The sequence below is a fragment of the Sinocyclocheilus grahami genome, unplaced genomic scaffold, assembly GCF_001515645.1.
Source record: "Sinocyclocheilus grahami isolate Dianchi unplaced genomic scaffold, SAMN03320097.WGS_v1.1 scaffold9.1, whole genome shotgun sequence".
NCBI lineage: Eukaryota > Metazoa > Chordata > Actinopteri > Cypriniformes > Cyprinidae > Sinocyclocheilus > Sinocyclocheilus grahami.
Window position 1 is genome coordinate 1,010,949 of NW_015505188.1, and position 23,003 is coordinate 1,033,951.

Here is a 23,003-nt window from a genome sequence, read left to right on the forward strand (position 1 = left end):
AACAAATCTAAGGAGGGGTTTTAAAGGGGGGGGGGGGGGGCGCCAGAGCATGTCAGGGGAGGCGCGGGGGAAAATTATAATACATTAAAAATAGAATTATTGAGTTAAGTTATTATATTTATTTTTTTAGTATAATTAAATGTTTTTATTTAAACAATACTAAAAAAGAATAAGTCAAAAATAGGAGAAACATTTTTCACCCAGAAAGGCCGTAGCTGTGAATATGCCTATGGAGCAGTTTCTGAGACCTCCCGATTCAAAGCCTTCAACTTCAGGGCTTAAACCCAAAAGATGACGATATGATGATCAGTATTTGAGTTTAGGATTTACGTGGACAGGACCAGCTGATGAACCACGACCTTTATGTGTGGTTTGTCAAGAAATTTTGGCTAATGACAGCATGAGACCCGCAAAACTTCGGCGACACCTTGAAACCAAGCAAGTTGAGGTAGCAGGAAAACTTCAAACCTTTCAAGGTCAGAAAAAAATTGTGGAAGATTTTGTCAAATTAAATGGAAAGGCCACTGAAGCTTCATATTGCGTTGCATTGCGTATTGCCAAGGCAGGCAAAGCAAAGCACATACCACTTGAGAGACGTTAATTTTACCGGCAGCAAAAGACCTGTGTTCCGTGATGCTAGGAGAGGCAGCAGCTTCTAAGATCGATTCTGTTCCACTCTCTGACAACACAATAAGTCGGCGCATCTCAGACATGGCACAGGATGTGGAGCAAGTCAGACACAGCCCATTTTTTGCACTCCAGATCGACGAATCCACCGATGTGGCCAGCTGTTAACATATGTGCGGTACGTGAAAAACATGGGGGGGGGGGGCATTGGGTAAGTTGTGTCAAAAGGGGGGCCCACTGTCTTAGACTTTGAAAACCCTGCATTACAGTGATACAAAATTCGTTCCTTTGATTGCATAATTCTCAGTACTTTATGTGAGGAGAAAGTTTAGTCTAGTTTTCCTCTGAATGAAGTGTTGTAATGTTTTGTTTTACCTCAGAGCCGGTTGGTTTGGTTCAAGGCTTAGAACCAAGGCCACTAAAAAAGTTGGCATTCGTTCGTGTGCCCTATTTAGTTGTTTTAACAAACCGCTTACTTGAGCCACTTAGTGTTAAAGGGAGTGAAATATTGCCAAGTTTTTCCTATTGTAAGGTCCAGTTCAGAGTTCTCCATGGAAAATTTTGGAAGTGCAACGTTTTGTTTGGTCAGGAAACAGAAGGGGTGTGAAGTGTCTTGAGGGAGGCAATGACAGAAATGGGCAGTTTTGTTCTGTTTGGACTTTGTATGCTTTCTGTAGTCTCCCACGGCCTATTATCCACTTGGATGAGCAAGTTTTAGTCTATTGGGGATGAGAGAGTTCCTCTCAAAGTCATCCCTATAAAGGATAATCTCATTTGGTGAGAAATGTCAAACTGGTGCAGCATCTGGTCGGGGAATCTTTAATGAGAGTGGCTCTGTGTTTCTGCTCTCTGTGAAATGTCTTGTCCTCCATTTTAGTTTCATTAGAGCAACGGTCCACAGTTGCTCAATAACTGTGTTTAGCATGCAGCACAGAAACACATCTTCCTCTTATCAGTCCGAAAGCGAGGAGCCGCCATCATTCACTCAGACGCCCATCACAATCCCTTCTCCTAAATTCCAGTGGTCTGCGAGCAAGAGGTCAGGCAACGTGCTGAAAACCTGGATGCTAGTTCGTAAACGTGTATTCCTAAATTAAGGGAGGAGATAGGTGGTGGTTTATCTGTTCATTTGCAGCACATTCGCGTGGCATAATGAGATATCTTTGTCATATTTTGGCAGTGAAATAACTCTCCCCTCTATCGCTCACTCTGCATGTGTCTCTTGTACTAAAAATAGCAGTTCCAGCCAAGGAAAGGGAAGGTGCCTTTGTGCAGGACTGTGTTACCACGGCTCTTCAAAGCGGGTAGTTTGTGTGATGGTGAGAATTTAATATGATGAGAACAGGCTCTAGTGCGGAGAACTTGACTGCAACATATCGGTTGTTGTCCACCCTGCCCTCTGGAAATTAAATTCTGTGATGGCTTGTGCTACACAACACACATTAAACGCATCCAGAGATTGAAAATCCGTGCTTGGGCACTCAGATGTTTATATGCCGCCACTGTCGCTGCCGATGCTGTTTATATGCCTCACCTGTCTTCATTAACAGAGCCTGTTGTAGAGAGCCTGGGCTTCTGCAGGCATGAACATACTTGCTGTACATGAGAGCGGACTGGTTAATTGTGCAGTCAATAACTCACACAGCCGGTGTCGAATTGGAACTGAAATCTAGGGTAAGGAAAAGTGTCTGTTCTCAGCCTGAGCCTCGGCTTTCATGAAGCCTTTGTGTTCTGCTCAGAAAAGTCCTTTGGCAAAGTCATTGTCACACTTTCAGATGTGAATGAAGACCATGCTAATGGGACAGGCCCATTATTTATGGGTAATGGCAAACTAATTGAAGCTTTCACTCCATCCTTTTTTTTCTCTGTTGTATCTTTAGTTTTAGAGTTGTGGTTCTATGTAAAGAGAGAGAGAAAAATTAGATTTTTCACCGCTAAAATTCCCCATCTTTGCCGTTCTGACAATAATCAAAGATTTCTGAATGTCATGTCATCTCAGAGAGAAATCTAATATGGCAAATTGCATTTTATGTTTCTACACATAACTACTTTCTTTTGAGCCGTTTTCTCCATTGACATGTAAATAGTCTTTTTTTTTTTTAAACCTGCTTTTTTTTATGCTGTTCTGCTGAAGTGTTTATTTATATGAAGTGATGTTTTAGTATGTGTGTGTGAATCATCAAGTACAGTTTCAAGATATTCGACACCAAATAAATAAAACAATGGATGTGAAAACTTGATCTGAGCTAAAATTATTTTTATTATGTGAGAACAAAGAGACTGTGGAATGATCATAGACAATTGCTATTTAGGAAAATCAGCTTCTTGAGAATATTATACATTTTTGTGGCCGTTACACAAAAATGTTTTAAAGCAGAATGCTGTAATTGACCAATCAGAATCAGTTATTTCCCAAAGGACATTTCATTACAAATTAATCTATAAAGACCTTTAGTACCAAATACCTTCCCTTCCTCTTAACAAACAAAAACAAATTTACAACGACCCTTCCCATGTCCTAAGCCCACATCAGGCTAGCCATCCACCGACTTGACAGATATTTAACCCTGCTTGTCCGGTCAATCTTTCTCCCCTCCCTGATGCAGCTGGTGTGAATTTATCCCAGGCTTTGCAGACAGAACCAATCAGGTTTGGCCAGCAGATTCCTCCCCCTCAGGCCAGATCCAGGAGGCAGTGATCTGGAGGACACTGTCCCACATCACCTCCCAGGTCCATGTCACAGTAATAAGGCTGCCACTCGGTGATGGACACCTCTGAAGCCTGGCTCTGGGTCCATGCTTGAACTGCAGGCACCTTCATGAATCCAAATGAAAAAAGGCCAAACATCCAACTGCCGCCTTTTTTTTTTTTAACCAGAAGCCCCATCTTGGACGTCATGTATGCGCCCATTCTGATTTATAAAGCCCATGTGCTTGCATCCAATAATGGAGAGAGACCTGCACTTTAAAGAACCGGTCACTGTTGTTTCTCTCTTTCTCAGACAACCAATAAAAGTCCAAAAGCTTCCTTTTTATTTAACAGTATTGATGTATTTGCTTTTTGGTTCACTTTGGCAGTGGAAACTAATTTAGCTGGAAGTGGGTGTTGCAGATTTTACAAAGGTGAAAACGGCCAACTTCCAGAAATAATATTCCAATAATATTCCAAATCTGGAGAGACAAACCTATGTTTGGATTGTGGTCCGCCTACACACTAACTTAGCCTGGTTTGCCTCTTTTTATTCCTTTTTTCCATTTCCGTCAGAGCCCATTTTGGCTCTCATGTGCGATGTCAAGAAACTGACTTATCTTACATATCCCCACTGCTCTGACTTCTTAACAGTAAAGACAATAAAACCGCTGCAAATTTATCGGGCAAGGAATTCCAAAAAAAGGGGGGGCAAGCCCCTCCAAATTGTATCTCTAAGGTTGAGCTTGAATAAGGAAGGGAGGGTGGTTGGAGAGAAAGCCAAGCTCCTTTGGGTATTATGAATAAAGACCGGTTCAAAGCTCAGTGTGTTTCTCAAAAGAGCCCTGTCTTCAAGCTCTTGGGCTGCTGAGTCTTTTGGTTTAGCCCCTCTGCATCTCCTCTCTACAGCCTTCTACATTATATTTTTAGACAAAACCATTATGCACTGAGTGCAGAGTGCAGACAGCTTCCTTCAACAGTTTCATGTGTGTTCTCACCTATCCGACATGACAAAAGTGACCCCATTCACTTTATTACTACACGTGTGCATATTATTCAAAAAAATAAAAACAATGGTCGTCTTCATCTTTCATCACATTGAATTGAATTAACTTACTCAACTTTCACTTTTTACTGCCATCAGCTAGGATGTGCAGGCTATTAGTTCGTTAACCAATAGCCGTATAGCGCAACAGCCATTGTTTTTGTCTATTGTTGTGGTTAAAGCAGCCTTTGTACAAACTTCATGATATTTAATGTATGCATTAAATGAAACTTCACCTATCACCTTCATCTATTTTAAAATGCAAGTTATTGATCTATGATTAGATGCAATTGATTGCGAATAACATACTTCTCTCTGTTGACGTATGCAGGACTTTTAACATTTAGTCTGTTAAAACCCGCCCCCTTTCTTACAATTTACTGCAAGCTCGCATTCAGATCTGCCTCCATCTAATCAACAAACAATGCATAGAATCCAATAGAATATAAGTCCCTACCCTACATTATTTTTATTTATTTATTATTTATTTTGATCATTTCGTTGCACTCTGATGTACATCACAATACAAAAGAAAAGATCTGTCACTACTTGCCTGAATTTGCAGTAATTCATTTATTGCCAGATAATGTTTCATATAATAATGATAGCGGCTGTGTGGAACAATTACTTTTCACCTAATGGATAAATTCCTAATGGATAAAATAAAGTCCTGGCCTACATTTTTGTTTGTTACTATTAAATATCCTGATGCGTTCTGAAATGAGTCACAATATGAAAGTAAAATGGGTTTCAAATTTTATATCGCTCTTAATATTTCCATGAAAACAGGATGTGCATTCCCTAGATTTTTGTTTTGGGCTCATGACTGTGTCCTGTCTTACAGATACAGCGTGGTGGTGGAGGGCGAGAGGGGGAACAGGCCACATATCTACTGCCTGGAGCAGCTGCTACAGGAGGCGGTCAGTACGCCACACTGTCCTGCATCGTTCGTTGACCCACATACACGTTACGGCTCACCACAACAGGCCTGTGTGTTTTACTCCAGGCACACTCCTCGGTTTCCTCTCTCTGCTAACAGGCTTGGGGCACGGTGTAATATAGAAGCTGTTTAGCACCTTCCCCTGCTATTACGCTAAGGGCATGTTTTGCTCCAGTACCTCTGTCTGTTGGTTTAGGCACACACGCTTTTGCGGCTACCGCCTTTCCTTCCTAATGTACCGTTGGAAGCGGACCACTGCCAAGAGCAACCTTAGTCATTACTGCCTCTCTAGATGGATTATATACACAATGTACATTTCCTCACCAGAAATTGATTCATTAGTTATTCAGCTTAGAAGATAGACGACCGCAAAGTGTCTGAATGCCACACAGGTGTTGATTTAATAATCCTCTCTGATCCACACTGCCTTTGTCCTACAGATTATTGATGTGAAACCCCCCTCCATTAGATACCTTCCCCAGGGGACCCGGATTGCAGCCTACTGGAGCCAGCAGTACCGTTGCCTCTACCCTGGCACGGTCGTCAGAGGTATGTTTTTCCTGTTCCGCTTAATTGAGCACCTTTCACTGGCTATTACAGACTATTAACCAATGCGTTTTACTGCGTCTACGTTTCTCAAATGGAAAAAATATGCACAAATGTCCACTGTCCTCTGCACAGGAGCGTAGTAAGCGAACCTTTCAGGGTTGTTTCATTTCCTTTAATCTAAATCTTTTAGCCAAGCCCATAAGCGCTGCCAGATAAACTGAGCTGGGGAATGAAGAATGGTGTGGTTAGCTACATGCAGAGCTCTGCTCTATTATTATTTATTTTCCCTCCCGCTGAGGAAGGAGGGAGCTGGAGACTTGTCAAGAAACTCTGAAAGGGAGGTCGCTGCTACTGCCGGCATCAGCCAATGAGAATGAAAAGGCCCTGTATGAATCCCTGCAGCCGCTGCTGCACCACTGAGAAATATGCGGTCGCTCTTTTCGCGCAGCAGTGTTTGCTGTTTCACTCAGTGGAAATGTAAATTGAGGTGATGCATGTTCTTTTGCATCAGTCTTCAACTCTGTTACGTGTCCACAGGGAGCCCAGACATGGAAGACGTGGACGATTTGATTACAGTGGAGTTTGACGATGGAGACACTGGCCGAATCCCGCTCTCTCATATTAGGCTGCTGCCAGCGGACTACAAGATTCAGTGTGAGTATTCAGCGAAGCAGGGAGTAAAAGCGAAGGCACGAAGGAGTGCATGAAACATTATCTGAATGTTGAAGTTAGGTAAACAGCCAATATGTGCACTGTTTGATTTGGAGTCCATGCGGCCACTGATTTTTGTTTGGTTTTGCTCTTGAAGCTTGATGATGGATTCAGTAAAAGATGTTTTTCCACTAGTTGCTAGGGGGTTGCATATGATTGAGAGTGAGACTGAGAGATTTGAAGGCTTGTGTGTAATATTTAAGAGCACTGAGTAAATATTAATGTGTGTATATGTGTTTGACTGTGAAAATGTTTGTGTATGAACATTTTCAAAATATATGAGTAGTAGAGAAGCACATGGAAATGTGCCAATATTTTTGTATGTGTCAGTTTTGTCAATCACAAATATCCTTATTGCGTCTATTAATGTTTTCTAAACTGAATTTATCTGAACAGGTGCAGAACCATCCCCTGCTCTCCTCGTGGCCAGCACTAAAAGGCGAGGAAGGAAGTGCAGTAAGGATGTACCTGATGGCAAAGAGACACCACCCAAAAACACAGAGGAGTCTACTCCGAAAAGCAGGGGCAGAGGAAGAAAACCCAAACCCAAGCCTGGTAATTTGCACTCCTTTGAACCAAACATTTACGCTCATTGACATTTTGGCTGGTATAGAAGACATTTTTTATAAAAGTGGTTATTGCTTTGGTTCAAATTAAATATTAAGTCATCAAAACTGGTGTTACTGAAATTAGAAATGCAGTGATTTTACAAAAAGTGGACTGGGTTGGTGGTTTCATAGATAGTAAATCACTTTCTTTTGCTTGAAAAGAGCTTGCTGTCAGAACAGGAACTGCTTTAAGCCTCCCAGCATTTTTATAGAGGTAAGTGTGTTTTTGGTCTGGCATATTAAAACCTTCCCTCCTGTGCTGCTTTCCAGAGCCTGAAGTCGCTCCAAAGGAGCATGAAAAGCCTGACACACCAACCCCAACGCAGGTCCTCGAGAGGCCCCTGTCCGACCAGAAAAGCGGCCCACGGCCAGGTAGAAAAATTAAGCAAGTCAGCAAAGCCAGCCCCTCCATCCCTGTATCTAATGAAAGCCAGAAGAAAACCACAGGAATCAAGCCCCCAACCAAAGTCCGTTCCCAGCCCCAGTCTGTCTACTCGCCGCCGCTCTATGGAAAAGTTCTGTCTGTGGATCTCTATAATGAGCCCTCCACTTCTCTGGCCTCCTTTATTTCCAACAATGAGACTGCGAGTCCTGCGGGGAAAGGAAAGCCGGTCAAACGCTTGAGAAAGCCTGAGGAGGAGGCATCTGGGTTTGGTGTGAAGACGCAACGCAAGCAACCTCAGACTGAGATCCTTATCAAACTGGACCATGAGGGAGTAATGTCACCCAAAACCAAGAAGACCAAAGCCCTCATGATGATGGAGGGCCAAAACCTCACCAAAAGAGAGAATAAGTCTGTCATGGGTGTCAGCTACACTACGATATCCACTGCTGACAAAACACTGAAAGCTAAAAACAAGGCAGTTAAGGCAGACCCGCCTACTACCGATAGCGTGTCCACCTACAGTGTTCGTAAGCTTTGCAGTGGCAGCGAGGGTCTGATGAAGGTGAGCAACTCAGGGGAGAAGGACAAGAAAGAACTGGAGTGTCCCAACTGCAGTAGCAGCAGCAGCAGCTCGGAGTCCGACGGAGAAGAGGAGCGAGGAGCCTCGCAGGAAAAGAAGCCCAAACAAGACTCGACCAGCTCCAGCAGCTCGCGGGCATCAAGTCCCACCTCTTCCAGCTCATCCACAAGCAGTTCCTCATCCTCAGCTGATTCTCACTCCTCCTCATCATCATCATCATCCTCCACCACCAGCGATGAAGAATCCTCCTGTAGCTCAGATGAAGAACCGGTTGCTGTTTCTCAACCATCCCCAGCCGCAGAACATGTACCACCTCAAGAGGAGGAAGACGAGAAGGCCAAATCAAAAATGGGGCCTGCTGCCAACATTCATAAGCTCCAGAAGCAGCAGGCATCTGGCACACAGCAGCAGAAGCCCCAGAGACAGCAGAAGGTGAAGCAGGGTGTCGGTCGCCCCAAAAGACGAGAGGGAATCCACCTCCCAACAACTAAGGAGCTGGCAAAAAGACAGAGGCTTCCCTCTGTCGAGAACAGGCCCAAGATCTCTGCTTTCCTTCATGCCAGACAGCTGTGGAAGTGGTTTGGAAAGCCTACTCAGGTAAGCCCATGGATTTTAGGATTGCGTCTTTCTTGAAGTCCCACCAATGTCATTTTTACAACATCTCAAATTATGTATTGCATAGTCCAAAGTATATTTCAGTTTTGATGTGAACGTGAGGGTATACCCTTTCAATCTGTGCTTAATTTGGTAGTGTACACGAACGCAGGCACTCGACAAGTGCACTACAAAGTTTCATCCTTGTCCAGTGTCTGTGCTATTTCTCTTCAGAAGATATGATTAAAAAAAACGTCTTTGTACTTGTTTAAACTAGAGTTGCATGTATCTTTTAAACCTCACACGAGCACTCATTGACGTAGGTGTCTGTAGTTTCAACTGTGAAAACGGCCTGGACCAGTGTTGCCACCTTGTGGACAAACTAATTAATGCTAGAAATTCAAGACCTGTGCGAGCTGAGCGTGGAGTATGCGTGTATAGACAAATCTGGCTGTGCACATTAGGGTGACCAGACGTCCCCGTTTTCTGGGGACAGTCCCAGTTTTTGGTGTCCTGTCCCCGGAAATGTCCCGGTTTTACAGCACGTTCAAAGCAACAATTACTTTCACCAACAGAGGGCACTGTGAGCTATACTGATTACTAGTCGCGCGCCGCTACTTTAGCCAAGAAGAACTTGGACTAGAGCAGAGCGCTATTATTGTCAATTAACAAAAGAGACACACCGTTATTGGTTTCAAGGTAGTCACATACTAACTATATACATGTTAAAACAAAGTAATACTGTTTGAGTGCACTTTATATAAGGTGTGATAAGGCGGGATTTTTTTTGCACACAGTATTAAACATTCATCTTCATTCAACTTCTACCATCACAACCCCCGATATGAATAATAATAATAATAAAATAAACAATTACACTTGCAGAAAGCACATACTTTGTGGTCAAAATTAGCCTGAAATGCAAAATAATAAGGGGTAGTAAAGATCCATTTCCAAAAGCATAAACATCATTTAAAACGTTGTAATTACTCAGTTTGGGAAAATGTTAAATACAGTCAGAAAATGTTACAAATATTTGTTAAATACGGTTTTATTTATCATATGTTCTCATTTCTATTTTTTTATTTTTAGTGTTTTTGGAAAGTCATAATTTTGTTATCCTGTTTTGATCCGTTTACTATTTGCAATAGTTACTATTTTTCATAATGTGATTTTTATTTATTTATTTTTTTTGGAGAATTGTAGTCCTATTAATAAACTAGGGTAAGTTTGATCCTGAAACATCATTGTAATGACTAATTATGATATTAATATATGGAAACCAAAACAATTAAAAAACATACACAAATATATTGCCCCCGTTTTTTAATTTTGCAGATAATCACAAGTGAGATTTCAGTGATATTTTGATCACTGAACTAGGAAATGTCCCCTGTTTTCATTTCTGAAATCTGGTCCCCTTTGTGCACATCATACAGTATGCAAGTACTATGTTGATGATGAAATTTACACTGAGCACTGAACACATACTCCAGTGTACGCATAACAAAACAAAGTATATTTTGGGCTTAATTGAAATGGAAATATACAAAATAATGGAAATTACATTTAGTATTTTTGGAAAAAAATGGCTGACTAATTTCAAATCTAGCATTTTATGTATAGTAAATACACGTAATAGCACGTTCAAAGCAACAATTACTTTCACCAACAGAGGGCACTGTGAGCTATACTGATTACTAGTCGCGCGCCGCTACTTTAGCCAAGAAGAACTTGGACTAGAGCAGAGCGCTATTATTGTCAATTAACAAAAGAGACACACCGTTATTGGTTTCAAGGTAGTCACATACTAACTATATACATGTTAAAACAAAGTAATACTGTTTGAGTGCACTTTATATAAGGTGTGATAAGGCGGGATTTTTTTTGCACACAGTATTAAACATTCATCTTCATTCAACTTCTACCATCACAACCCCCGATATGAATAATAATAATAATAAAATAAACAATTACACTTGCAGAAAGCACATACTTTGTGGTCAAAATTAGCCTGAAATGCAAAATAATAAGGGGTAGTAAAGATCCATTTCCAAAAGCATAAACATCATTTAAAACGTTGTAATTACTCAGTTTGGGAAAATGTTAAATACAGTCAGAAAATGTTACAAATATTTGTTAAATACGGTTTTATTTATCATATGTTCTCATTTCTATTTTTTTATTTTTAGTGTTTTTGGAAAGTCATAATTTTGTTATCCTGTTTTGATCCGTTTACTATTTGCAATAGTTACTATTTTTCATAATGTGATTTTTATTTATTTATTTTTTTTGGAGAATTGTAGTCCTATTAATAAACTAGGGTAAGTTTGATCCTGAAACATCATTGTAATGACTAATTATGATATTAATATATGGAAACCAAAACAATTAAAAAACATACACAAATATATTGCCCCCGTTTTTTAATTTTGCAGATAATCACAAGTGAGATTTCAGTGATATTTTGATCACTGAACTAGGAAATGTCCCCTGTTTTCATTTCTGAAATCTGGTCCCCTTTGTGCACATCATACAGTATGCAAGTACTATGTTGATGATGAAATTTACACTGAGCACTGAACACATACTCCAGTGTACGCATAACAAAACAAAGTATATTTTGGGCTTAATTGAAATGGAAATATACAAAATAATGGAAATTACATTTAGTATTTTTGGAAAAAAATGGCTGACTAATTTCAAATCTAGCATTTTATGTATAGTAAATACACGTAATTGAATAATATTTCTACACTTTTTGCACAATGGACAAAATTACAGCTTGATTAAAAATTTTACACTATGAAAATATTATCTCAAACATGCTCCTCATTGACACCTTACTTTTAGAATTTTTTAGTGTCATAAATGTTTGGTGCTATAAAAAATTATGCTACAACTGTGAGAAAATAAAAACACTAAACATCTTCTCATTTAAATTTTTAAAAATTCTCTAAAAATTAAAAATTTTTAAATTTTATTTTGAAAAGTTGCAAATATAAATGAAGGCCTGGTAAAAAGTTTCCAAGACAATTTTAATGTGACCTTCATATAACAAGAGGAAAAAGGTTAAAATCTGTTAGTTTGAATAAAAATCAATCCCCTGGGACATAAAAGTGCCCGAAGAAACATCCTTTGCTTTTCCTTCAACTTCTTACAGAGGCGGGGAATGAAAGGGAAGGCAAAGAAGCTTTTCTACAAAGCCATAATGCGTGGGAAGGAAATGATCCGTATTGGAGACTGTGCTGTGTTCCTGTCTGCTGGACGACCCAACCTCCCCTTCATTGGACACATCCAGAGCATGTGGGAGTCCTGGGGAAACAACATGGTGGTCCGTGTCAAATGGTTCTATCATCCTGAGGAAACCAACCCTGGAAAGAAACTTCATGACAAAAAGGTTACTTTCGTCTCCCTTTGCTAAACAAGAATAATGGTTTGTGGGCATTGCATTATGACGTTAGTACTGGAATGGTACTTGATCTGTCCCAGTCTTGCCTTTATCTGGGTTTGTAACTAATCAAATTTTGTTTGGCAGAACTGGGATCAAATGTCTGGCCAAAGTCTTCCTGCTGTTCTGCAGGCTTCCAGCCAGAGAAAAGACTTCATGGAGGTAAGAAAACCAATCCAGTAAATGGTTTGATCATCTTCATCTGGGTGAAAACAGACCGCTAGATCTCTCTGCTTTCTCGTTTCAGCGGGCCTTGTACCAGTCCTCTCACATTGATGAGAATGACGTCCAGACCATTTCTCATAAATGTCTGGTGGTCAGCCTTGAGCAATATGAGCAGATGGTTAAAACTAAGAAGTACCAAGACAGTGAAGACCTCTACTACCTGGCCGGCACTTATGAACCCACTACGGGAATGATATTTAACACGGATGGGGTTCCTGTAATCTGCTGAGGATCAACAAATAAAGGCAAATAAAGGCGCGTGGAACCAAACGAATGAGATACAAGGGCTAGACAGATGTGTTGGCTTTAACCAAAGCCCAACTAATCAGACGAGTTCAGAAAACGTCCTGACAAAGACACAAGCATCCGTTGCGATCAGAGACTACTTCAACAGATGTCATGTGTGCACATCATTTCAAACACGATGGTTGACGGTATTGTAAAATTGCGCTAGAGTCGAAGTTCAACGCAAGTGTTTGGTCTGTTAATGGGGCACCTTGCTTCATGATTGTGGTGGACAAATGACGTTCAGGAATCTCCAGTTGAAGAGTAAAATGTGTCAAAGAAAGTGAAAGCATGTCAAAAATGTCTTGAAGGTCAACTGCATCTGCACTGCTGAGCCCTGTTTGCCTCAGCCATCACCGGTGCGGCTGGAATGGAGGTGACACCACTTCTGCAGGACTCGGAGTAATTCTCCGGGTGAGAAGGCCTGCTTGGAACCAGCTTCCTTGGCCGTGGGACCAACAACTGAAAGAGTAATTAAAGCTGACCGGCCATGTCACACTTCTGCCCAGAGAGTCGTCCCCACCACGTGCTCCGCTGTCCAGTTACTACTGGTAGATCCCTGACAGAACTTCAAGGGCTGGCTAATGAACCCAGACGGGTAAAACGATAGCAGACCTAAAGCTGCGGCTCATGTGAGAAGCACTTAAAAGAAAGGACAGAACTGTGGTCTGCCAGCCCGCAAGGACTGTTTATTAATAGGAAAGTTTGAGTCACTTTTCCACCGAGTGGCCCAGAAGATCTGTCAGAATATTTATATACGATCCTCGCCCCTCAGCCACGGTGGCAGAAAGGTTTCTTTTTACGAGTCAAGGGCTCTACTGGGACGGAAAGAGATGTAGATGACGCCCGTTTGTAAATACATGCATACAAGCTATATACGATATGGACAAATATATTTTATTTTCGTGCACCATAGATTTATGTGACAGTAATTTTTTTGCAGAACTTCAAGGGCTGGCTAATGAACCCAGACGGGTAAAACGATAGCAGACCTAAAGCTGCGGCTCATGTGAGAAGCACTTAAAAGAAAGGACAGAACTGTGATCTGCCAGCCCGCAAGGACTGTTTATTAATAGGAAAGTTTGAGTCACTTTTCCACCGAGTGGCCCAGAAGATCTGTCAGAATATTTATATATGATCCTCGCCCCTCAGCCACGGTGGCAGAAAGGTTTCTTTTTACGAGTCAAGGGCTCTACTGGGACGGAAAGAGATGTAGATGACGCCCGTTTGTAAATGCATACAAGCTATATACGATATGGACAAATATATTTTATTTTCGTGCACCATAGATTTATGTGACAGTAATTTTTTTTAAAGTGGCAAAAGATGACAAAAAAAAAGCTTTAATAAACTGTGAATAATGTTTCAAATGTTAACAAATATCAGGAACTGGTTTTAGAGTACAGATCTTGTAAGTTGTTACTGGAATCTCAGATGCCCACTACATTTTCGACGTAATGTAACATTTTAAAGCATCAAGGATTTGTAAATGATCCTTTGAGAGGGGGAGATGAGTATGGATGTACTTTGTACACACATTTAATCTTGTAAAAAACAAATTAAATTTTAAAAAAATTGAAACCGATATTAAAGATTGCTGTTTACTTGTGCGTGTGAATTTATGGAATTTGATTTTTTTTTTTTTTAACATACGCAACCAGCATTATCAGTGTTTTTCAATTCTTTTAGTATTCTCAGTATTTTCTAGTTCATCAATAAATGTCATAAAAAATGCGGAGTTTTGTACATCGTGTGTGTGTGTGAGAGAGAGAGAGAGAGAGGGGGGGGGTCACATCACAAAGCCATACCAGCTTCATCACGGTGTCTGTCACGCAACTCTGTTCCCCTTTCGGCCTCTGTCTTTACATTTATTTTGAAAGATGAAGCTCGCAATTATGGTAAGGGGCGTTACATTTCAGACGAGTGCTTGCGGTGTTCGGCCAATCACAATGCACTGGGTCAGCTGGCCAATCAGAGCAGACTGGCTTGTCGGAAGGAGGGACTTTGTAGAAAACGAAGCGTTTGAGAGAGGCGGGGCATAGAGGACCTACAATAATGTACAGTATTTGAAAAATAATGTGTTTTTTGAACATTAAAGCATGTCAACATATTCTGTTACACCAAATACACAAAATAATGATCTTTAAAAAAGCATCATATGACCCCTTTAACTCCCACATTTGGGTTCGCTGTATTTCAGCAGTGTTTCACGATCCTTTCATGGATCACTTTCATAAAGAGTCCCTCCATATCTCCAGTGTAAAGACATTCACAACCATGGCGTTTGAGGTGCTGCGATCCATTGAAGCTAAAGATATGTTTGAACCTGCTGCTTTGATGTCAAGTCAACACATCAGAATCCAGGCATTTTTCATGTCAATCACTTAAGCAGATGAATCACATAAGAAAAACACGGAGAGCTTGCAACAGAGTGCAATCAGAGTAGCACTTGCACCCTGTGACGTGTAGTAACGTTCTGTGTCTGAATCCAGTCGTTTGAGAAATTACAGACTAATGACTCTCCCTATGCTCTTCTGCTTGTGCTTTCAGCACGAGAGAATTCACATGTGACTAGAAAATATTCAAAGGTGTATCACCTCCAAATTATCATGGAATTTCGGTCAATGCGACCAGTTCCGCTACCTGCGCAGAATAGTGTGATGGTAATTTGTCAGACTTCAGAGTTTCAAATTCAGTCGTTACAGCATAACCCACTTTATATGTTTGAACCTGCTGCTTTGATGTCAAGTCAACACATCAGAATCCAGGCATTTTTCATGTCAATCACTTAAGCAGAGGAATCACATAAGAAAAAAGTTTAGAGACCTCCGCGTCTCTTTGAGCACACGGAGAGCTTGCAACAGAGTGCAATCAGAGTAGCACTTGCACCCTGTGACGTGTAGTAACGTTCTGTGTCTGAATCCAGTCGTTTGAGAAATTACAGACTAATGACTCTCCCTATGCTCTTCTGCTTGTGCTTTCAGCACGAGAGAATTCACATGTGACTAGAAAATATTCAAAGGTGTATCACCTCCAAATTATCATGGAATTTCATTTAAATAAATGAGAGAACAGGAGCTCTGGGGCAAAGGCAGCTACGGCTCAATAATGTGCCCTGAGTAATCGGCCACTCCCGCTGTGTGTGAAAATGACAATAGTCAAAAGTGATGCGGTTGCTCAATGGTAGCATATATGCATACTCTTTGGCTACATGTATTATGACGCCCCATAAAAACATTGTGAGCATTTTTAAGAGCAGAGATGCGGCCTTGCGGGAGTCAACCGCCACTGCCAAAGCTCATAAAAGCAATTAAACCCTCCAATAAACCCACCAAAGGCCACCTTCCTCTCTGTCGACTAGCTATGATCCTCTGTCAGAAGGGACCACAGCGCAACGCAAAGAATCATTATGCTAATAAGACCAAAAAAAGCAGAAAGCAGCCATGCAATATTCATACCCTCCATCATGATAAACTATTCAGGAGTCATTTAGCCGGAATGCTCATTTAACGAACTGAGGCGTGGAACAATTAACGCGCGCCGAATGATGGAAGCGTACTGTGATGAAGAGGACGTCGGCAGCTCAATCTCTCACCAGGGATGCCATTTGAAGTTCTACACACTAATGGTTGACTTTTCCTCTACACCTCCCCTCAATATCCAGAGTCCATTTAGTGTCTTCCATCACCAAAGCCACCATAAAATGGCCTCCAAATGGAAGTGTGGCTGGTTTTCACCGTTACGGATCACTGCTAAACACAAGCTGCGTTTGAATGGAGATATGATTGCGTATTTGCTTTAGGACTGCATTAAACATTAAGGTCCTCAGAGCAAGGGTCGTCCATATTGCGAGAGCATTTTACCATTTATGACCCATTAAAATGATTGCAGTATAAAAACAAACATTTATTGGCAGTCTCAGTCCATTAGTATAAAAGGGAAAGTGGAATAATTCAGAAGTGATTGCTGGGTAGAAAATTGTTTCATTTCAGTGAAGCGGTGCCTTGACCCTCTTGGGTCTGTGGATTGGAAGGAGTCTCAGTCCAGAGCCTCTGCCTTCCTTCATTACTTTGTGTGCTGACAGAAAACAAGCTGACTGGCATTACTCGGGGCCACGAGGCCTTTGTCATGGCTCTGAGGCCCTAGACCCGGTCCTGTCATGGCTCATATCACTCTGCCTACCAAATTGCTTCCCCCTCAACAGGAACAGGATTTATGGCAGTATGAAGTGCAGAGATGCATGTCTTCCCCGTGCTCTCGGCTGTTCAAACCGCTTTAGGGAGGGCCCTGTTCATAAAATAATCTCCAGGGCATAACAATCACCGCCTCAGCATTAAGACGAACAACACACAGCACCGATGCGTGTGTGTGCACCTGTTAGGAATAAACCAAGAAAATGTGTGCAATGGACTTCGGTTCCTCACAGGAGAGCCATTTGCCTTGTTGTTCCAATATCCTGCTGTGTGGATACATTAGTGGCCAACTCCCCCATTCCGACTGTCACCGAATCTCCGGGCTCCCATTGTGGGAAGAGAGAGACACACAGGTAATATCACACTGTCATTTTGCTTGAAATGGTAATCTTTTACAGGAAAAAAGATGAGATTTTTTGTAACGGAAAGCAATAAGTGACCAGTTGTGTTGTGTTTTTGTACATTATAAGCTGCCTTGGAAGGGTCCTGCTGAGATTGTACATGGTTTTTATAGTAAAATTACACAGGGAAATTGCATGATGGAAGTGAATCACAGTATATGTGGGTTATTCAGTCCTTAGAGTACTGAACTTATTACCAGACTTAATAATGAAATCTGCAGTCAAGCGCTTCCAATTTGTTTCGCAGTATTTCATCGAGAGGGGCGTTTGTTTAGCTGCACTGACGTGCGGTGATGTATTTACTCTGATAGCGCCTTTGAACACACGTTGGCTATCTAGCGGTGGCATATGCACCTTGGCAATTTAAAGCCGAATGTAAAATGCAGTTCACAAGCATTCCCACTTGGTTTTCTATTGGCCAATCTGTTGCCGAGTCGCATATTGTATGATGGAAGTTGCATGCGACTCACGTCAATGATTTCCCAGAATTCAACCTAGTCGCACATGCTTTGCTATTGATTGCAACAACAACATCATCATCAACAACAACATCAGCCATGCTGGTAATAAACTGTGTGCCAAAGTTGATTTATGGAGGTGAATAGCCAAGCTCCAGCTCAGCATTTTCTTTCAGGCAGCGGGTGCGTGAGTGAGAACCAGACAACCGGAAATCAAACTGAGCAAAAGGCAGTTTAGAGGAGAGGGGGGTGATTGCAGTGGTTGGATCAAGAGCCATTGTGTTCAACAAAAAGGGACCTTCAAACCCTGCGGAGCACTTTTCCTAAAGATTGCCAAAGTATACAGTTTGAGGGGAGGATGGGTGGGAAAAACCCAGATCTATCACTGAGAGGATTGCTTTTCCTGCTGTCTTCCTATCAGTCACTATTAACAAATTACTGTCGATCTATTCGGGAATTAGCAGTTGGGTCTCTAGAAGTGAAGGGCTGATAGACGGAGGGGTTAATATAGGCTGCTCAATAATCAGCCATTGGCCACCTACACGTTTTTCTGCCAGCAAAGTGAATTCGGTGGCCACAGGATTTATAAGCGTGTCGCACACACCTGGGATGCCTGTCTTTTGAGGAGGGCCATTTAACATTAATTCTGGCTCTGTGTTGCAGAGAATGATTTGACATGGGTAAGGGTGAGTCCTGCGACGCCCCTTCGGTTTGCCATTGAGGAGAAGGAAATCAGCTGGATGAGAATTGTCACCCTCAATAGAGTCCGCAAACGGTGCAGTCAAGGGCTAGTTTCATTCGTCAAAGCTTGGCCCGGAATTAAGTGTTTTTACACAGGGAATCACTTCAAATGAAGTCATCTCCAATCAGCCCAATGAACTTTTTGGAGTTTTGACTGTCACTGTTTAAATGGTGGGACATAATGAAGCTCAGCTCAACTGCCAGTATAAATTGGCTGTTGTCCTGAAGAATAACTCACAAAAGCTAGGCTAGGATGTTATTAGTTTCTGTATTAAAGCAGTGCTGGGTTTCATTTAGCATCTATTAAATTGTTGGTTCAATCTGGTGAAGATTACTTGATAAATCTTATTCTGCAAAAATCCTATGAATAAAATGTCATTCATATTTAGATTTACTGCAGACAGGAATAGGATTAATATGTGACCCACTCCATCATTGGAAATTGTCTTGATCCAGGAACTCATTTGGTGTTTTATGCATTGAATGAAAGTAAATCATTTAAATAGTGAAAAGAAAATCACAGCATTTATTTTTACATGTATGCTAAATTTATTCAAGCATACATTTCAATAATTAAGATAACAATAAATGGTGACAAAAATAATAACAAATGCATTTACAATTACAGTGCATACTTTCATCATTGTATTTACAGTTTTAGCTATATGCTCTTGTAAATTTATTTCTTGTATTTCATTATGAAATTGACAATTTGAAAGCTGAGACTTTGTTTAATCAAAAACAACATAAAACACAAAAGAATCAAAATTCAATGATTTTGCTGAACTTTTTCTCCACAAACGGCCTACTGTGACTTCTGACTCATTTCGATGGAGCGTCACATACAGTATGTCCACCAAGGAACCAAGTGTCCGCTAATTTTCAGACTCTGCTGTTTCTTGTTGCAGTAGCTTCATGCAAATTATATAATAATTTTTTATTTTTTTTTGCTTGTGGCTTTATTGTGCCTGTTTAGAACCAAAAGGTTAGCATATTATGTTTTTATAGTCTATGATTATGGCAACATTAGCCCCTGCTGGTCGATGCTGTAACTACATGCTCTCTGGGCAAGTATCTTTCTTCAATGACAGCCATTAAAAAGCAGCTGGGTAAATTATAGTTAGTATATGTTTCACTTCTTTTGTTCAGGTGGCTCTTAAAACCATTAAATAGACATTTAAAAAAATATATATATATTATTATTATTATAATTACATATTTTTCAGTATCGTAATGATGTTTTGTATTTTTTTCTTGGTTGATTGATGGATTTGTCTGTGTTTAGCTTTACCATATGTTTGTATGTTTAGGTTATGACAAAATTAAATTCTTTTCACTCTGAACAGTTGGGATGGGAAGTGATGAAAATTGTTTCCACCCTTTTCCATCTAAAGTCTTTTTTTCTTTTCCTCATTTCCATTATGTGCCATTTCAAATGTTTTGATTGTGAGACATTTTCTTTTTACTACTTCATAATAAAGAAGCGGATATAAGACTGCTGTGTTCTCAAATGGCTCACTATCTGGTTATTAATCTGACAAAAGCATCTCCACCAAGATCAACTGAAAGTACTCGCAGTGCAGCTCCTTTGCCAGTAATAACAAAGTGTGCTTTTTTAATATGCAGACAGAGAGTGCGAGTGCATAAGCAGTTCACACTCAGAAAAGTGCCATGACGGTTTTGAATTTTAATCAAATCTCGACTAATGCTTCTTTTTGCGTAAAAGAGTGCATGTGAAGTGAATGCTCTGAAACAAGACATTGAGGTTCTGAACGCTCTCGCTGCATGCTAACATACGATGCATTCATCTGCTCAAAGAGAGGCAGAGGAGGCCATTGATCCATGTTGCCTGGAGGGGTAAAGGTCTCCTTTCCTGCGGGATCTGCTTCAAATATTCTGACAGGAGTCCCAGATGGAGGCCCCACCACTAAGCTCTCCCATCCCACTGCCTCTGCGCCCCTCTAAAAGGAACAAACAGTAAAGAAGGAGCTGTCAACATCCAAACTGCCTGGAGGGTCTTCACCTTCTTGCATTAGATGGTCCAGTCCACTGTAAACACACCTGAAGCACTGAGCTTTATCCTGTAAACTGTGTGTTGAAAGCAGAGATCACTCACCAACGACTGATGCCAGGATGTGAAAAAGTAAACCTCGCTCCTCTTTTCCTTTCAGCTGCCCTGCAGTGCCAGGCCCTGCCGAGAGAGTTGGGCGGAAACTGTCTTTCTGCTCCCTGCAGGCAGGTAGACGGCCACTGTGATGTTCAATCAAGCCTTGCACAGCTCTGCACTTTCTTACTTGAAAAGAATCGAATCCATCATAGTCACCATAGCGTTTTTAGTTTCGCACAGTATTCACAGGCACTGCACTGAATGTATAACACATCTACCTGTGGTACTAGCAAAGTGCTTTTTCCATACATGCGGCGAACTCCACAATACACAAAAACTTCGTCCCTGATTCAACCTTGAGTGAATGAACAGAGACTGGCAGAGAGGCCACGAGGTTCTGTGTTCCCTCTGAGCTCATTAGTTTCATTCTACACCCAATGTCCTAACAGACTGATTGATGACCTTCATCTGTAGATCACAGCATCTGGAGAGCAGCAGGATAGCTGAGACTGTGCTGCAGCACAGGGTCCATTAAGTGTGGAGTCCAGCTGCTCTCTGTCCTGGGGTTTTGAGTGTGTGACCATGGGCGATTGGAACATTTCTGACAGATTTCAACAGCATGGCGAGGTGAGTCACATAAACAAAGTGGCAGTCTATGTCGCGTCCATTAGCCCAAAAACACGTTTAAAGGAAGAGCTCATCCAAAAATAAAAGTTCTGTCATCATTTACTCACCCTCATGTTGCTCTAAAGCCACACGGCTCTCTTTCTTCTTTCTATGCAAACATTTAATTTGAAGAATGCGTCGATCCAATGCTGCTGAATCTGAAATTACCTCAGTTTTACTATGAGTATGCGGCCTAAACTGAAAGTAGTTTAATAAATGGCCAAATAAAACGTCTTTATATTGAGGACTTTGTGTAGGCAAAATCAACACAACGCTACCAGTGTAATTCGATTCACGAATAAATGAGTCGGTTCTTTTTAGAAAACCAGAACATACAGGGACTAGTTCCCAAGCTAGACTCTGTGAGTCGGTTCTTTTAAAGGGGGCATAACACACAGTTTCACCCAATCTCATGTTAATCTTGAGTACCTATAGAGTAGTACTGCATCCTTCATATCTCCAAAAAGTCTTTAGTTTTATCATATTTATAAAAGAAAGATACAGCTTTACGAATCTCTCCGGAAAAGCCGAGCTCCTGGAGGAGCGCCGTGGGCGGAGCTAAAGAGTGACGAGCATTTGGGTGCCGAATGCCAACAAAACAGACATTTGATGCCGTTTCACTTACCGTCCGCAGCTCTGAATCATGACCGGGATCTTTTATAGCTGGGACCGCTCCATCTTTCAGTATCAAACGATGTTCAAATCCAGCGTCGAACTGGGTCTTGTTTATAAAACGTTCGCCAACAAACACACTTGTGAAACTCCTGCTGCCCCGGAAAAACAAACTGTATCCACTGTTTACATAACGCTGGGTTCTTTAGGAAGCTGAACAAAGTTATCTTTCCCTTACAACCAAAAACACACTTCTTTGGATTGGAGACATTCTTCCCGAGCAAGTCCCGTGCAGCGCTGCAGCCGGATGAAGCGCGCACAGTGTTGCCAAATAATTTTCAGGGGAAGTTGCTAAAGGAAGGTCGATTTGTTGCTAAAAGTTGCTAAATGACATTATGATGTCATTGCACGATGACATTATTATGATGCAAAATTACATAAAATCTCAGGAAACAAATATTTTGTGTTAATTTAGATTTGTTCATAAAATAATATAACGTAATATAATATTAAAATATAAATAACTGTATTTTTAAATACAACATTGAATTATTGAACACTTACACATTTTTGAACAATTACAATATAAGTTTTGTTTTTATTAGCTAGTAAACTACACATTCTGAACAATTATAGTTTTAAACAGTGTATTAGCAGTTAGTTAGTATAAAATTAGGGCACAATCTATGTTAATATGAAGGAATTTTCCATATTGAATTTCACAGGTTTTCTTTACCTGCATTTTAAATTACTCATAGCATTTTGTGTTTTCGGGTTACAGGGTTACAATGGATAATGAATAATGGATAACGGATAATGTCCTGGAAAATAACTAGTACCTTTTCCATTTTTCTAGATATTTTTTTACAGTGTACTAACTAAACAACAATCACAGGTACAAGCTACTAACAAGGTGTATCATAAATGAACAATTATTCAAATATTCAATTATTATTATTAAACAATTGCAAATAGCAGCTAACTTAATTCATGTGAATTGTGTACTGCTAGGCATCTTTGGTTTCCTCATTTTGTGTGATTTAGATGGAAAACGTGTGCCTTTTTATCGTTTGAGTCACTTATCAAAAGTTGCTAAAAGTTGCCAAATAAATTTTAAAAACAGCTAAATTTGTTGCT

At 40.8% G+C, this 23,003-nt stretch overlaps 1 protein-coding gene across 1 annotated transcript in view; it reads left to right on the forward strand.

Annotated features, from left to right (window-relative positions):
* Positions 1–13,625, forward strand: part of LOC107592445 (trinucleotide repeat-containing gene 18 protein-like) — a 77,878-nt gene extending 64,253 nt beyond the window's left edge. The window contains exons 22-29 of the mRNA XM_016281962.1: positions 5,205–5,280; positions 5,741–5,849; positions 6,387–6,503; positions 6,957–7,115; positions 7,439–8,730; positions 11,891–12,127; positions 12,266–12,340; positions 12,426–13,625. Of these exons, the coding sequence (XP_016137448.1) occupies positions 5,205–5,280; positions 5,741–5,849; positions 6,387–6,503; positions 6,957–7,115; positions 7,439–8,730; positions 11,891–12,127; positions 12,266–12,340; positions 12,426–12,632 (2,272 nt within the window). The 3' untranslated portion in view covers positions 12,633–13,625. The remainder of the gene's footprint in view (positions 1–5,204; positions 5,281–5,740; positions 5,850–6,386; positions 6,504–6,956; positions 7,116–7,438; positions 8,731–11,890; positions 12,128–12,265; positions 12,341–12,425) is intronic.
* Positions 13,626–23,003: the final 9,378 nt, after the last annotated feature.